Source organism: Danio rerio, chromosome 6, assembly GCF_049306965.1.
Source record: "Danio rerio strain Tuebingen ecotype United States chromosome 6, GRCz12tu, whole genome shotgun sequence".
Classification (NCBI taxonomy): domain Eukaryota; kingdom Metazoa; phylum Chordata; class Actinopteri; order Cypriniformes; family Danionidae; genus Danio; species Danio rerio.
The window spans coordinates 39965019-39983777 of record NC_133181.1 but is presented as its reverse complement, the minus strand read 5'-3'; the positions used below and the strand labels follow the sequence as shown (position 1 = coordinate 39983777).

Sequence of the window (18759 nt, the reverse complement as noted above, 5' to 3'; positions counted from 1 at the left end):
AATTCAATGATTTTTGCCAAGCTAAGCTAAAAGTTCTTCCGCCAAACATGCAGATTGGCTAAATGGATTAAACTCAACCGTTTGAGTAATGAAGTTTGCACTGCATGCTTGAGTGTTTTTTTTTCCTTTTTTTTGGTGCGTTAATCTTGTCAGTAATATTATTCAGAAGGTCATGATTCGCACTCATTACATTTGTCTTTTGTATTATCTGAAGAATGTAAAATCAAAACTATACAATGTAACTATTTGATGAGTGCGAACCATGACCTTCTGATAACTCAGCCGTTTGACTCGGTTGAGTAGGGGAGTTGGAGTGTTTTGTAAAACTCAAGTTTTGCAGTAGCCTACATCTAATAGATTTGGATACTACTTGATGTTTGCAAACAATGCCACCACTATGAATGTAACTAACAAGGTACTCATAGTCCCTCACTGTTAAAATTTCATTCGACACATTGTTTTCAATTACACAGGAAAAAGCAATGTCTGCTGAGATGCTGATGGATAGGACGATTGTGATGTTGCAGAGATCAGACTGAGGTAAATTATTTATATATGCTGTGAGAGTGACTGAGGTTTCTGTAGTAAGTTGCGTTTGGTTGACAAGCTAGTAGATGGATGGAGCAGGAAAACCTCCTTCAGAATTGTAGAATAATCTGGATTTGTCACCATCCACCCCACTGAAAACAGGTCTGCAAATAGGTTGAATCCTTAAAACCAATAGAAGCCTGAGAATAATGTAGCATGGGTTGTATTTAATAGTTTATTCTTACCTGTTATGGTAAGACAGACAAAACAAACCAGAGATCTGCTTTTTTGACCATGTTTAAGATAAAAGCTGTAATTTTTGTGTATCTGATAAACGAACATCATATAACTCAATTCAATTGAGAAATCTCCAATGTATGGAGATAAAGATGACATGGTGGTCTGGGTACCGTAGGATGCATTTTACATGTCAATTTATCCCTCCATCCAGATTGTGGTATGCATTATTTCCATTCCTCTTCTCCATTCACATAAGATGTTGAGTGTGGTCAACATTTTTACTACATTCTAAACACAGGGAAGGATGACACACTCTCCAATAACTCCTACTATTGCTTTCCTCATCATCATTTTTTTTATCTAAAATATAGTCTATAATGTAATAAGACAGTTCGGAAAATAAACTGAGCTGGAAGGAAATAAGACACACCCTAATGACTTAACTCGCCCTGAGGCAACACCTGGGATGCTAAGCAGTGAAGTGCCAAACCAGGTCCCTGTCATTGATTGCCTATGATGATCTTGTGATTTCTGTCAAAAGTGAGAAATAGACAGATGCAAACTGCTATGAAACTGCTTTCAAACTGCTGTTGCTTCAGTTTTGTGTTTCATTATAGAGTTGGGCTGTGCTCAAAACCAAAATTATGGAACTCCTTACATGCCTATGTGTCAAAGTAGTTTCCTTTGACTATGTTTTTAGCTGTCAAATAATAATAATAATGTTAATAATTATTACATTTTTAAATACATAAATTTCCCAGGTAGCAAAGAATTCTGCCCCAGATTTGGCATAAATCTGACCTTCATCCATCACTGGCATACCGCATGTGGGCCAAACATGGCCTTGCTTTGGCAGAGGTGGCACCATCTTTAAGGCGGCACACATTATTGAGCCAGATGTAAAATGTAATATTTGGCCCAGAGGTTAATAATTGATATGTGGGCCATGTAAGTTTGGCCGATCTTGACCCACATCTAAAATACATTTTTATTATATTAAAAAAAAAATAAATTCTACCAATCAGGTCTCTTGGAGAAAAAGCAAGCTCATAGCACGCCTAAGCACAATGGCTCATGGGTTTATCAATTTCATATTAATTTGGTTAATTTATTCATTAATTTGTTAATTAATTCATTAATTTGGCCGAGACTTGTGTTGGCCAGAGCTGGGCCAGAGATATTGTGGGTTCTTTTTAGTTCATTATAAAATGATATAATTGGACATAAGGATAAAATCTATATTAGCTTTATATTCCATGAATACTTTTTGGCTATCTTTTTGAAAACATTTAGTAAAAAATAGTAATACAATTATTTTGCTTATTTTTCCCAAGAAAATGTTATTCTAAAGCAAGATAAATCTTTAAATAGTCAATAAAAAAAGATTTCTGGACAGTGGACATACCTTAAACCTCTTCTGCCATTGTAACAAACACAATTTTGTGTAACTGTACATAACAGATGTATTTATTTATTAATAGTATATAATTATATAAGATATATTTGTTGCCCTACTTTTTTAAATTAAGGAATTTATCTTAATCAAGATTTTATAATTATGTTAAATAATGCAAACATTATTCATTTTATTTATAAATTCTATAATATATTTAGTATTTAAAGGATGAAGTTATATGTTATTGAGCCTTAAAAAGTTACACATTTATTTGAAAAATATTATAGCCAGAATTTGTTTATCATATGAGAAAGAAAGAAAGAAAGAAAGAAAGAAAGAAAGAAAGAAAGAAAGAAAGAAAGAAAGAAAGAAAGAAAGCATTTCTTATCTAAAAATCTGGTTGGTTTGGATCAGATTTGTCATGTAACATTAACGTAATCGTTGCATCACCAGACCGCTATCATCGCACTCTCTGACCACGTGACCCAGCACGCCCCTGCGTAATCGCCAATCCACTCCATGCCTTTACACTACACGTACAGTGATTGGCGTAGAGAGAGGTTGATCAACTACAACCTTCCTGTTTAATGTGATCCATCACTGTATTTACTGTAACAGAGAGCTGTTCACTCTTGTGCGATCTCAGGGATCCGGTATATCACCCTTCACCGTCATATCAGGAGCACTCATGTCTTCAGAGATGCAGAACGACAGCTCAGCCGGCTTCCTGCCGATCTACAAGTCATTCGCTACAGATGCGATCCACGTTGGTTCAGAGCCCGAGCAGTGGAGCTCTATGGCCGTAGTGCCTCCTATTTCACTGTCCACCACCTTTAAACAGCACGGCCCCGGAAAACATGCGGTGAGTCATTTAGACGTGTGAGGTTGTGCTATATTAAGTGTTGTTTAATGTGGTCTTATATATGTAGACTGTGATTTGCTATTATGATGAGCACAACCGGTGCGTGTCCTGATCGAGTGACAATAGAGCACGCGACAATGAGCTTTAAATCTATGCGATGCGACACTTTTTCTGGTATTTAAGTGCATATTTTTATTTTTATATACTACTACACATACACAAACGACAAATTACAAAAACATTTGGTCAAAACGTGAGGTTTGAGTTAAATAAAGGAATAGTAAAGGAACACTCTCTTGTTCAGAATCTGTTTGAGTTTAGTTCGTCTGTTGAACACAGAAGAAGATGTTTTGAAGAATGCTGATTGCTGGTACTCTTTGACTTCCATAGTATTTTTTGTTGTTTAATATTGATTTCAACAATAAGCAGCATTCTTTAAAATATCTTCTTTTGTGTTCAGCAGAAGAAATGAATTCACAAAGGTTTAAAAACCACATGAGGAAAAAAAATAAATTAATACATGTTCCTTTCTAAGTGAACTTGTCCTTAGGTAGTCATCATGGTTTAGCAAAACATTTTATAGGGGATTTGGATAATTTACTGGTTGTCAGACGGGTAAACCATTAATTTCCAGCGTGAGAAAAGTGTAGTTTAATGCCAAAATACAGAATGATAAAACAAAAAAGTTACATTTTAACAACTCTACAGATAATTATGCTGCTTACAAAAGTATCACTAGCTTGTCTTAGCTGATTGAAAATGGTGTCACTGTCTCAAAACCTCTCTACAAACAGTCAAAAGTCATCTGTGTAGCAGGATATAGAGACGTAGTTATGATTACATCAGCAAGGGTGCTGTAAGTTTACTGAATATTTACTCAACCCACCATGAGAATAACCAGGTGCTTCTAGTAAAAGCACATGCTCACTTGTGACTGTCTTTTCCTGAAGAAGTTACACACTGAAGGATGTTTAACACCACCAACTTATAGTGCCAGCTGTTCTTTTGATGTTTACTTATTTATTGATATATTTGTACACTTGTTTTGAATTTCTTTTTTATTTAAGTTTTTTTTGCAAAGTGATATAATTCACAACATCAGTAGACATTTGTCACTTTTCTAGTTCAAATTCCCTAATCAGGAATAAATGATGAAACACAAATTTTTTTTCTTGACCCTAACCAAACAACATATCCCTTTGCATTATCTTACATCATTTATACCAAAACTATTTACAGAAAAAAGGAAGTGTGGGAACAATATTTGCTGTAAAAATCAATCTTAAAAGTTCTATAGCAGCTGTGTCCAAATAGCCAGTGTCCTTCATAGTTAAGCTCCAACTTCAACACGCCTGTCTGGACGTTTCTACTATACTTGGGAAGAGCTTGATAAGCTAGTTCAGGTGTGTTTCATTGGGGTTAAAACTAAAATTTAAAGGACACCTGCCCTCCAGGACTTAGTTTGGACACCCCTGTTCCATAGCAAAAAGACATTAGTTTAAATGAGAGTAAATTACTGAATTTCCTCCTAATGTTTTATCTGCCAGGGGTTCGAGTACAGCAGGAGTGGAAATCCGACAAGAAACTGTCTTGAAAAAGCAGTCGCTGCTTTGGATGGTGCAAAATACTGTGAGTCCTTCACTAACACAAAACATATATATTCATTCATTTTCTTTTCGGCTTAGTCCTTTTATTAATCTGGGGTTGCCACAGCAAAATGAACCGCCAACTTATCCAGGTTAACTTATCCGCACCAGCGGATGCCCTTTCAGCTGCAGCCCATTACTGGGAAACATCCATACACACTTATTCACACACATACACCAGTACACATTTAGCTTACCCAATTCACCTGTATCACATGTTTTTGGACTTGTGGGGAAAACTGGAGCACCCAGAGGAAACCCACACAAACATGGGGAAAAAATGCAAATTCTACTCAGAAATGCCAACTAACCCAGCCAGGGCTCGAACTAGCGAGACCTTCTTGCTGTGAGGCAGTTGTGCTACCCACTGTGCCACCATGCTGCACAATATATATATATATATATATATATATATATATATATATATATATATATATATATATATATATATATATATATATATATATATATATATATATATATGTAATTACTGTATATTAACACAACAGTGTCTTAAACTGAAATCTTGGTCCATCTATTAGGTCTGGCTGTTGCCTCTGGATTGGCGGCAACTTTGACCATCACACATCTTTTTAAAAGTGGAGATGGAATTTTGTGCATGAATGATGTATATGGAGGTGAGTAATTACTCCTGATAATAAATGAAATGTATCTGTGCTTGAAAGAACAGAGAGTGAATATCTCTGACATGTTTTCTCCACCAGGAACCAACCGATATTTCAGAAAAGTAGCTTCAGAAGTTGGGCTTGATATATCTTTTGCAGACCTCACAAAGCTTGAGGAGTTAAAAGCAGGGCTAAAACCAAATACAAAGGTACATCTGAAAATAAAAAAACATGTTTTTTCAAATATATGATGAGTATTTGGCTGACTAAAATACCTGTGGGAAAGCAGGTGTAACTCAAACAATTAAATATTTACTATTTCTGTTTCTACAGATGGTTTGGATTGAAACACCCACAAACCCTACAATGAAGGTTGTGGACATCCAGGCCTGTGCAGATATTGTCCATAAGCACAACAAGGACACAATCGTTGTTGTGGACAACACTTTCATGTCAGCCTACTTCCAGGTAGACGTCCAGGATTTTGAATTCAGTGTTGCTGTTATCTAATCTGTAAATCTAATCTAAAACACAAAAGTCACTTTATAGAGTCCAGAGAGCAAAAGAACATCATTTCACTTTGCACTGCTAATTTAAACTTAGTTAAGTGAATAAAATGTATATTTGATTAAGCATCAAGTCATTTATTTTATAATTCCACGTTTTATAAATACAAGAACTATATATTAATGAAACGGTTCTTCATCCCCGGAACAGCGCCCCCTTGCACTTGGAGCAGACATCTGCATGTACTCTGCAACAAAATACATGAATGGTAAAAAAGTTACATATAAACCTTTGACACAATTGAAATACAGATGAGCGAAGGTGAATTCATCTGTGTAATTTCAGGTCACAGCGATGTCGTCATGGGCCTGATTTCTCTCAGCCGTGACGACCTCTATGAGCGACTGAAATTTTTGCAGAATTGTAAGTCATTTACATTATGGTTTAAATGTGACGCTCCTTTCTTATAACACTCTTATCTTCTGCAAAGGCTCTTCACTTTATGACATGAATTTTTGAGTCCAGATCAGAAGGTCTTAAATACAATAGTGTATTTCTCATGCGGTTTATAGCATGTCATTTAATTAGAGATATTTATTACCTTTTGGAATAAAGCTCAATTATTGGACAGCACTAACAATGAGAGAGAAATAATGCATTAAATGCAGATAAATAAAATGCACTTATAGAAATTTGGTTTAACAATATTTTATATGGACAGGTGGTCTATTGCTGTTTTTATACGGTACATTTTCAGGGACAAGGAATCAAACACTAAACTTATCACTAAAGTTTGATTAAAGTTTAAGTTTAGCAATATAATCTACCCAAATATGCGTTTTAACAATCCCAAAAGCGCCACCACGCGAAGTGTTCAGACATTTCTCGGTGAACAAGGAAATGTAGCAATAATATAGTTCTTTTATGTGTGATATTGGGGGTCTTTTGTAAGACCCAAGAAGAATGTCTTTCATTAACTTGAAAGGAAAGCTATTTCTCTTTAGGGGAAAGTAATATCCTGTTTTAATATCTAAAGGCAATATTTCCCTTTTGTTATTACCTGTTGTCGCATTGCTTAGAAGTTATAAAGTATTGCAAATCTGTCAGAAAATAATGTTTTATTTTGTTGCTCATTGTTTGTCTGTATTCATCCTGTAGTTTAGCTATTCATTCCTGTAGCTTGAGTTAAATGTTTAACAAAAGTTTAAGATTTATTTTATTTGTCATGTCTCTCTTTCCTTCAGCTCTTGGTGCTGTGCCGTCTCCATTTGACTGTTACATGTGCAATCGGGGTCTGAAGACGCTGCACCTGAGGATGAAGCAGCACTTTAAGAACGCACTGGCTGCAGCACAGTTTCTAGAGGCCGACCCGAGGGTGGACAGAGTCATCTTCCCAGGTGACTGACATTATCTCTAAATTATGTAGGAAAATTAGTTTGATGAATTTGACATATGTATAGTAGATAATTGCTCAAATAAACCAAATTACTGGTATTTAACTTGCCTGATGTTTGTGTCTTAATCAGGGGTCCAAACTCCTACATAGTTTAGCTCCAACTTGCTTCAACACACCTGCCTGGTAGTTTCTAGTATACCTAGAAAGAGCTTGATTAGCTAGACTGAGCACTAAAGTGTGTTTGTGTGTGTGCTGTTTATAAAGCCCATCTAATCAGTTCATGAGCAGCTCCCAGCCGTTTATGTGTATAATTAACTTAATGAAAAACAGGTGCGTGTGAGCGGTGCATGACTGGATATGAAGTTCTTTAAAGTGACAGATTTGTAGTTCTTTGGCGATCTTCATTGGCTGGATTGCTGGTGACTGTGACAAGTGTATGTAATTGTGGTTGGAATTAAAATATGTAGGACACATAGTGGTGGTTCAGGCCTGGCCACAGGTGGTGTTCCACTAATGGAACGTAAACAAGACATTTTAATATCTAATAATAATAGTATTTCATAGATTCTAAATATTTTCATTTAGAATTAGATGGAAACAAATTGTAAAAAAAGACAAAAAAATACATTTTTAAATAAAATAGGTTCTTTCAAGGAATGGATTTAAAGGATTTAAATTCATCAAGGAATCTAAAGAAGACATAATGCATGGTTTCAACCAGGGGTGTCCAAACCCTTAGATCAAGGAGTTTGGACAACCCTGCTCTAAACCATGCAACATTTTTTTCTTTGGATTCCTTGATGAATACATGGTTTAACAACCTATTTTTATTTAAATGTGTGGGTTTTTTTTGTCGTAAAAGTATTTATTTATTTTTTTTAATCAAGTTTTTGCTTCTAATTCTGAATGAAAGATTTAGAATCGTAAAAATGCCCAAGCTATTAAAATGCATTGTATGTGTTCCATTGATATAACCCCACCTGTGGCCAGGCCTGAACTGCTATGTCTGAAATAACCTAAAGCAAGAAATTTCTTGGTTGACTCTTTGATCATCTTTTTTTCCTTCAGGTCTTCCGTCTCATCCTCAACATGAGCTAACAAAGAGACAGTGCACGGGCTGTCCTGGGATGATCACATTTTACATCAAAGGGAAACTGGAGCATGCTTCAACCTTCCTCAGCAATCTAAAGGTGCTTAGCAACTTCATACTTTGATTATTTTTCTATTTTTTGCATTTTTTAAATGTTTTAAATGTGTTTTGCATTTTAGTTGTTTGCACTTGCTGAAAGTCTTGGGGGTTATGAGAGTCTAGCAGAACACCCGTAAGTACTGAGCCTATCACACAATCAAATTCCCTCAAATTTAAAGCAGGAGCATGTAATACTCATTGTATTTGTGTTTGCATAAGCAAGTATTCATATTTTTTGTTATAACAGGGTGTCCGGGGGATCTTAAAAAGTATTAAAAGTTAATAAATCAATTTAGAAAAATGTAAGGACCTTAAAAAGTTTTTTAAAAGTCTTAAATTCTATTTTACAAAGTATTCAATTTTATATAATTTTAGATTGTACAATCTATTGTTCTATGTAAGTTTGCATGAATTTAATCTACTAATATTAGAGTGCTATTCAACTTATAAAATCGATAAAGTCCTGCTAGACTTGACATCACGCTGCTTTATTTATTTGTGGTTACCATTATTTCTGCAGTTATACAGTACACTCTGTATTTAGTAAATGTGCTGTGTGTTAAAATGTGACTGGTTGAAACCTAAAGTGGTTATGAGGTCTGTAATGTATGAGGTCTAAAGAGGTATTGAATCTCGCTCTCTGATTCCTGTGTATATCCTGAATAAGTGTGCATCTAGACTGATGAGCCACACACTGACCATTCACATGTGAAGTGATCATCCACACATATTCAAGTGTTAGTTCACCCATAAAAGAATATTCTGTTATTACTCACTCATCCTCATGTCGTACCGGTCCCTGAGATCTTCATTCATCTTCAGAACATTAATGAAGATATTTTGAAAGGAAATCTGAGACATTCCTCATTCTCCATAGACAGCAATAGTCCTGAGTAGTGATGGTTAATTAATCGTGAAGGCTTTTCGACACCATGTTTCTGCATGTAACAAAACTGCTGCAACTAAAAGTTATGCCAACTGAGTGCTAGTTTGAAGTTCTGAGCTTGTACACCATGCACACTGGATTAACTCTGGCTGAGGCTATTAACTAAGAGCCAGTCACGTATTGCGTCTTTTACGCGTGCAAGTTTGTTATTTCCGATGGAGGCACGTGGCTTGCAAATATGGTGTGACGGAGTCTTGTTTTTAATTTATTTAAAAAGTTGTTTAAATTTTATTTATTAATTTATTTTAAATTTATTTATATATTTTTTTATTTATATTTTCATTATTTAAAAAATTTATTTACATTTAATTAATTTTTTTATTTAAATTATTTTATTTATTTAAAAATTATTATTTTACATTTATTTTAAATTTATTTATTTGAATTTTATTCATTTATTTATTTTTATTTTCAGTGTAAAATTATTATGTTTAAATGCCAAAACTTTTTTTCACTTATTTTTAAGTCAAAAGAGAATTGGACTATTTGTTTTTATTATCATTTTGTGTCGTATTATTTGATTACTGAGCAGCAATAAACAACTCTTTAACATATAAGGAGTTTTCATGTGATTTTCTAAACTAGCAGTGTTTTGAAATAAATAAATGCATAATAATCGTGATAACTGTGATTATTCCTCAGACTATAATCACACAGCCAAAATCTATAATCGTTGCATCCCTAGACCTGATTTATTGAAAGTCTAGAAAAGCAGGTCATATGATGCTCTGAAACACTCTGTCCGCCTATATCTTCTGTCCTGCATCACTATGCAGTGTTTATATTGTATATTGGATAGACATTAGTTAACAGTGCAACATACAAGAATCAAATTCCCTATAGTAAACACACACCTTGATCTGATTCTTTGAGCTTTGTATGATTACAGTTGAATCACTGGTCACATGGAGTGTTTTGACAAAATTTTTTGTTTTACATTGTTTTCTGAACATCTCAATTCTGTTGCTGTTTACGGAGAATTAGAGAGCACTCGGATTTCATCTAAAATTTGTTCAGTTGTGTTTTGAAGATGTCTCAGGTTTTTGGAAGGACATAATTATGAGTAATTAATAACATAATGTAAACTTTTGGGTGAACTAGAACTAAAAAGTCTGGGTAGATAAAGTGGTAAGCAAAGAGTCAACATGATGGATACAGTACAAATGGCTAGAAATAAAGATCTTTGTTACATTGACATGGGTCAAATTATGTCAAGCCTACAGCGTCAGACTTTATCTGTGACCTCAGGGCTTCAAGGTTGCTTTTGGTAATTCAATGGTGAGAATTTACCAGTAGCGGTGCAAGGACGAGCAAAACAAACCAATGACAAGCCAGTGGAGGGAGTGTGGGCAATGTTCTTTCTTAACACAAGGGGTTCAGCTATTCATGTGGATATGTGCCTACTGAATAGCCACAAGGGGACGCAAGCACTGTATTGTTGTACTGAAAGAAAATTGCTTTTCCTCATTGTAGAACATTATTCAACAGGAACAAATAGTAGATTTCTTTAGGCTATAGTACTCTGCCTACAACTGAACAAATAATAAATGGAAAGGGATCAATCCAAGCATATATGAAAAACACTTTTCAAATTTTAATTCTAAAACCAGGCAGAACTAAATGAATTTAGTGTAGGTTAATACGCTTGTAATTATTGAAGAATGTTGTACCACCATGTATAAGTTTCTCTGGCGATAAAGCATATTTTATTAAAATGTGAAATTCTAAAGATGTCTAGACAAGATTTTTTTTATTTCTCAGAGCACTTTGATATGGAAGTAATTTCATGATTCCTGCCAATTTTAATTCAATCAAATAAACATTTGGAAATTAAAATGAAAACCGGATTAACAATCTCATTATGAAACACTTTGCAAAATTGAAAATGAAATGAAATTGTTTAAGGGGTGTAGTGGTGGCGCATTGCCTCACAGCAAGAAGGTTGCTGGTTTCGAGCCTCGGCTGGGTCAGTTGGCATTTCTGTGTGGGGTTTGCATGTTCTCCTGGTGTTCATGTGGGGGTTTTTTTCCGGGTGCTCCGGTGTCCCCCGCAGTCCAAAGACATGCGCTATAGGTGAATTGGAAAAGCTAAATTGGCTGTAGTGGATGTGTGTGAATGCAAGACTGTATGGGTGTTGCCCAATGATGGGTTGCAGCTGGAAGGGCGTCCGCTGTGTAAAACATGGATGAGTTGGTGGTTCATTCCGCTGTGGTGGCCCTTGATAAATAAAGGGACTAAGCTAAAAAAATGAATAAATGAATGAATGAAATAGTTTAGTTTTCATTTTCACTGTAACAACACATCGTCCCTGTCAAATCGATAAATACTGCACAATGAAGTTGCCGATTTAACATTTAATCTTCTGTGCAAAGCCAAACTGAAAAATAACATGCAAACTCAATTTTTACAAAGCTAGTTATTAATGTTCAAGCAATGATAGTGACACAATTCAAATTAAAATGTACATTTAAGTTTTCCTTTTATTGACACTTTTATTTCAGTTTTCGATTTCATTTTTAACATCAACCTATATGAAAAGCCTATGCCAATCAGTGGGAGGAGTTTATTCAAGTTACGTTGAGTGATTTCAGAGCTCGAGGGCAGAAGCACGGTTTTGATGGATGGGACAGCGTGAGTTGCTAATGTGTATATATAACAAAAGTTAAATTGAAAAACTGAACTGAAAAATTGTATCTAAAGTTTTTAATGTAAATCACAGTTATTGTAATAGGTTTTTATTTATTTGTATCAACTCTTATTGAAAAATAAAGTTACTGAAGTTGATTTTGCAGGGGCGACGCAGTGGCGCAGTAGGTAGTGCTGTCGTCTCACAACAAGAAGGTCGCTGGTTCGGGCTGGGTCAGTTGGCGTTTCTGTGTGGAGTTTGCATGTTCTCCCTGAATTCGCGTGGGTTTCCCCCACAGTCTAAAGCCATTTGGTACAGGTGAATTGGGTAGGCTAAATTGTCCGTAGTGTATGAGTGTGTGTGAATGTGTATGTGGCTGGGAGGGCATCCGCTGCATAAAAACGTGCTGGATAAGTTGGCGGTTCATTCCACTGTGGCAACCCCGGACTTAATAAAGGGACTAAGCCGAAAAGAAAATTAATGAATGAAAGTTTATCTTGCTATGAAATAGTCAAACCAATAGTACTCTGTCTTCAGTGTAAAAACAAAATTAAAATTGATAACAAAAGGCTTTTGAAATGTCATTGTGGCAGATTTGTGATGCTTTTGTTCACAAGTAATTTACTAGATTGTCAGCTATAGTGTCAATGAATTATCTTGGACTTTCTTGATGTCAAACCTTTCCAGTGTTATCATGATTTATCCTGGAAAAAAAGATTTGAATCAATCAGAAACGTTTTGAGGAGACCTTTCATCCATCTCCATTTCCCATAGTGCACTTTATCTTTTCCAGAGCGATTATGACTCATGCTTCGGTGTGCGAGGAAGAGAGGAAGAAGCTGGGCATCAGTGATACACTCATTCGTCTTTCAGTGGGTCTGGAGGACGAGGAAGATATTATTGCAGATCTGGACCAAGCTCTCGGTGCTGCAGTGAGTATTGCAGAACATATGCTCATATGAAAAAAATAGTAATTAATATAAAAACAGCCTTTCGGGACCTGTTTCATATTTATGATGCCAGTGTTATTATATGCAAGCCATCTCTTAGCAAACTTTCTATTTATAGAACATAATTTTTGGATTAAAAGTGCTTTTTAATGGTGCAAACTAATGTAAAATGGTGCATCATTGAAAATAAATTCAAAAAGTAAGCATGTGAGATGATTTTAGCCAATAAAGTTTAGGTAATTAGCTTACAGGAACTAAATATAAATCCTCTTAGATCAGAGATCTGAGAATTATTCCTATAGAATCATGTTTGTGAGGAGAAAATTAGGAGTTTGTGGAACTGTTGGTGAGAAACCTGTTGGATCACAGTCTTCAGAGTGATATCACAGCGCTGCAGATGTTCTTATTTGAGATCAAAGGTGCTGGAGTATTTTTCGATAAGGTTTGAACAAAGTTCCATCCTGCAGCCCGTTTTTGTGAAGGTCTAGTGATCGTGTTTCAGAGGTCAAAACCTTTAACCACTACCAGCAATTCAATGCCAGCCTAACAGCTCTTATCAGAATTCTTATCTGTAACTGGGCGCTATTTCAGACAGTTGGCAGAGACTGAGACATCGCTTATCAGCTGTTTTGTGAACTGAGGGCCAACCTTAACCATGGGAAGATAGGGGAAGCTTTAAATGCTTTCACACACACACACACACACACACACACACACACACACACACACACACACACACACATATATATATATATATATATATATATATATATATATATATATATATATATATATATATGCACATTTAAAAAGATGAAGTATTGCTTGCTAAATAGATTTTTTTTTTCAAGTGCAGTGTTTAACAGAGAATCCTGAATAATATTCAATCCGATTCACCTTTATTTGTATAGCGCTTTTACAATGTAGATTGTGTCAAAGCAGCTTCACATAAAAGATCATAGTAAATTGAAAACCGTGTCAGTTCAGTTTTCAGTGTTGAAGTTCAGTTTAGCTCAGTTCAGTGTGGTTAATAATCACTACCGAGAGTCCAAACTCTGAAGAGCAATCCATCGATGCGCAGCTCTACAGATCCCGAACCATGTAAGCCAGTGGCGACAGCGGCGAGGAAAATACTTCACCAATTGGTGAAAGTGAAGAATTTAAAAACCTCGAGAGAAACTAGGCTCAGTTGGGCACGACCGTTTCTCCTATGGCCCAACGTCTTGTGCAGAGCTGCAGTCTAGGTGCCGGAGGCTGGAGAACGCTGGACCTCAGCGAAGACTTGTATGTCCCTGTAGCATCACAGGAATCAGTCACATGCTCTCCACTCCTCCATGACCATCACAGCAGCTGCTCAGGATACGGCTTGGTCTAGGATTATGAAACCTTGGGATCATCTCGTCGCTGGTCTTGGATCAAATCAGTGGCGCTGCATAGTCTGAGGGCCTCGGGATGAGTATCCCCAAGTGGAAAAATAGAATAAAGAGAATAATTAGCGTAGCTTTAGTTAATAATGTATATAAACAAGATGTTAAAACATGTGTGGAGCACAATTATGTATCATAACTAAGTGATCCGCTGAGTGTATGCTTTACTAAACAGATAAGTCTTTAATCTAGTTTTGAAATGTGAGAGATTTTAGGAGCCATAAATGAGAAGGCTCGACCTCCTTTACTCTACTTTGCTATTGTAGGTACTGCTAGAAGCCCTCAGTTTTGATATCTTATCATATTTCAACAAAAGGAGGTATATTAAACCAAAGTCTGGAGTAAAGGCTACTGAAAATCAGCTTTACTATGTATGTAAGGAGTTTGCAAATTTTTTAAAACATAAAATAGGACATGGATACTTTAAAATGTAAGGTTTTTACCCAGTTTACCACTTTTACTGTTTTTGTTAAGCAGCAAACAGCTAAAAATCAGCTTCATCATGTATGTAAGGAATTTACAACATTTTTTAAACATTAAATTAGGACATGGTTCAAATATATAAGTCACATTGACCCAAAACTTCAAAATCATAATGTGAATAGTGCTTTAAACATATTCAAATCTCATGCATATATAGTTTTCATAATACAAATAAATACACCCTAAAATAGTAAGATTTAAGTGATTTTTACGTGTCAAGTCTCAACAAGACTGTCTCAACATTGTTTTTTAGTGAAGGTGAAAGTTGTTGTTCTGCAAAATTCTTCTTACTGTAAAACATATTCATAGTGTCATTTTTAATAACCGTAGAAGTTTTTTTTAATGAGGGAAACTCACAAGAACAATGAAAGGGGTTTGCAAACATGTAAAGTGTTTTTAATAAAGAACTCTGAAAACCGAATGAATGAATGAATGAATGAATGAATGAATGAAATATTACTTTACAGAACAACTCGCAGAAATCAGTCCATTTTAGAAGTTTTTCTTTCTATTTTTTTTATTTCAGGGACATTTATGTAAGTTTCTGCTAGAATGTCTGAAATAAATGATGACGACGATGATGATATTACAAATACTTATTTGATTGTCTGGTTGAAACCATTTTTTTCCCCCTATTTAAATATACTAATATTATACAACTTGTTTCATTTTTAATTTTTTTTAACAGCATCCAAAGAAGTGAAAGACGGATGAGGAACAGCAGTGATGCCACACGTGGATGAGATGAGGACACTTTTATGTGGCACATTAGTGATTTACTTTGTATATTATGCTTACTTGAAAAACATCAGTTGCATTTGTCAGGGAACAACTGTCCTCTAGAAAACTTGTTTGCCATGTTTTAATATAAAGGAGATTTGGTGCTTTTGTGTTTCTACTTTTTGTAATTGAAGTTTGATGAGGTAATGTGCAGCCAAACAAAACCGCACATACAAGTTTTGATGAAAGGAAAGTGGCAGGAATGCAAGGGAAATCTAAACAAAATCTATGATTTAGATAGACTGTACAAGTTATTCAAAAACTGCAACATGCACAAAAGACACCATCAGTGTTTTCAGGTAGTGAGCAGTTTTTATTTTCTGCATCAAAATCACCTCATTATGTTCCAATCACCCTTCACCGAACAGCCGAATTTTAAATACTTGACAATAATGAGATGCTTGAGCGTTTTCAATTCTAAAGGGATCACTTCAGATCTTTGTCTGTGTTACCAGACCCATTAAAAGCCATTTGTAGTCTCCACTCTCTGTGTTGTCTTCTTCCTGAACCATAAGCAATCACTTTGAAGTCAGCAAATGACACACATGTAATTGGAAAATGAATAGTAAAAGGCATATTGAACAAGAACATCAATAAAACTACAAGAACATCTTGAACTCATTAATAATTGTTTAGAACATCCTCCAGGCTTCAGTTTGTTTCTTCAACTGTCAGGAAATGATAATTAGTTTGCAAGTTCTGACAAGTTTTGTTGTTGTGATTTCCTGAGCCATGAAAGTTTTTCTGTAAGGAGAATTATGAAAATATATTGAGTGAAATGTGTCCTCCTAAATATTTCTAAATGGACAGTTTTTTTTATACAGTTTATTGATGTACAGAATTAAATGGTAGTCAATGTATAAAATGGTTTGCTAGAAAGCATTTCAATGTCTGTTTTAGTTTCCTCCTGTATTTCAGTTCCCGTTTGTTTAGCATTTTTTCCCCAAGACCTATATTCCATCACCTCATATATTTAATTTACTGATTCAAAAGATGTCCATTTAACAAAATGGACACACAATAACATTATTGATTCAGGTTTTCTGACATACACTACCGGTCAAAAGTTTGGGGTCAGTTTTATTATTATTTTTAAATTATTCTGTTCATCAAGACAGCATTTATTTAATGTAAAAAAAAATTGTTAAATATTTATAAACATTTTAAATCACTGTTTTCTTATTGTACGTAGTTTCAAATGAAATTATTACCCTAGTCATTATTGCTTTTATTACTGTTACCATTATTGATAATAATTTTTATTAATATTAGACTGATTTCTGAAGGATCATGTGACTCTGAAGACTAGAGTAATAGAAATGCATCAATAAATTATAAAATTATGAACTACTTTTATAGTGTAATAACATTTCACAGTTTTACAATTTGTACTGTATTTCTGATGGAATAAACGCAGCATTGGTGAGCAGGAGAAGCTGAGTTTAAAACATTTAAAAATTGTACTGGCCCCAAACTTTTGACCGGTGGTATATGTTGTGTTTTCAGACATTAACTTGGCGTATTACTATCCATATATGTCAAATAGAGCCATGTAAGGCATGCAGAATGTTTAGGAGTGTAAAGTTCATACAGTTTAGTGGCAATGTGTTGGTATTACAGGCTAGTAATAGAATGAATAACATGTGCAAAGCTGAGGTTGCAACTCTTGTGTGACCTGTTTTTCTTTCATCAGCAAAATTCATGTTTTGATCTTCTCGGATGATTTTCAATTTTCACATTTCTGATAGAGAAATTACTGTTTGATTTGCACCCTTTGCACAAGCTTGTTTGGAAGATGATTTTTTTTGACAATTTCATGCTCTAAGCATGATTCTATATGCATAAAACGCTAATAAATGCGGTCAGTTATTGATTACAAGACCAGTTTTAAACTATTTTAAATTATGAAAAATATGGATTTTGAAAATAAGTGAAGTTTCATAAACTAATTTCTAGAGGAGCACATGATAGGATTGAGCTCAACTGACTGCTCATCTATAATCAGTAATAATCCAATCAGATTGATCCAAGCTTACAATAGATTTTCCCCCACTGCTCTGTCTTTGTTTTGGAAGAATCCCCCTTCCACCCCATCTCCTCCTTTTCTAAAGGGAGCTCTTGAGACCAACCTGATCTCAGATCGCCTTTTATGCTTATTGACCGGGCAGGAGCCTTGGGCTAAATTATCTCCAAGCTCAGGGTTCTCTTCCAGTACAGCATGCCATACCTGGTATAATGGCTAGCATATCTAAGTGTAAACTCTTCAAATTATGTTTTATCAATGTAAGGAGCCATCACAACCAATACTGTTTTAAATAGCCATTTTTAACTTTATTTTTAATAACATGAGATTTAGACATTTGATATAAAGTAATGAGATGCATATAGAGTTTCCAGTGGTATATTGTTATTCATATATTAATTGATCTCTTTAAACAGAGGTGCCTAAAGTAGGGTCTGTGGACCAAAGGTGGCCCATGGTAACCTTTGGTTTGGCCCACCATTCCATCTGAAAATAGAGACTTTGACAGAGACCATCGTTTCGAACTGAACATAATCTTTTGTTTGTTTGTGTAATTGAGGAGCTATAAAAAAACCCCAACTAAAATTAAATTATTATGTTTCATTTAAATAATGTAAATAAATCAGACTTTTAAAATGTGAATACTGTCAGAGAGAGTACAGTGCATAAGACATGGGTGAGCAAATCAAGGCAAAGCCAGGAACAGCTCAAGTAGTGTATTCAGCATTAAACTTTATTGTATTATAAATGGGATTGTTTATGTTTTTACTATTATAAGTTCATCATAAAATGGTAAAAATGATACTGCGTCATTAATTAATATGTTTTAAAGCCACATCTCTAGTTATTTTTAAATATTAGCAAATAAAGTAGGAAATTATCCATGGCAAATTTAATGTAATACGGCTTGGTATATTTAACTTCGGCCCACAGCCCTCAATCAAGTTTGTTTTTTGGCCCTTTATAAGAAAAAGTTTGGGAACACCTGTTTTTAAATGTACAGAGTAGCCTTTTTTGTTCCTTGCATTGAAGAGAGAGACATCTTCAGCTCTGCCTTATTCTAACCTTACCTTTCATTCCTCAATTATGCCTTATAAATATTACAATAATTACAGCACTTCAGGTTCAGCTGTC

General features: G+C 34.9%; 1 protein-coding gene across 1 annotated transcript; it reads left to right on the top strand.

Moving 5' to 3' along the window:
• The first annotated feature begins 2693 nt into the window (after nt 1-2693).
• On the top strand, nt 2694-16085 carry cth (cystathionase (cystathionine gamma-lyase)). Its single transcript, NM_212604.3, has 12 exons — nt 2694-3026; nt 4574-4655; nt 5215-5310; nt 5398-5507; nt 5632-5766; nt 6016-6073; nt 6151-6228; nt 7050-7202; nt 8270-8391; nt 8471-8523; nt 12756-12894; nt 15511-16085. Exons 1-12 carry the CDS (start codon nt 2853-2855, stop codon nt 15523-15525), a joined length of 1215 nt encoding a protein of 404 aa, NP_997769.3. The 5' UTR covers nt 2694-2852; the 3' UTR covers nt 15526-16085.
• The last annotated feature ends 2674 nt before the right edge of the window (nt 16086-18759 follow it).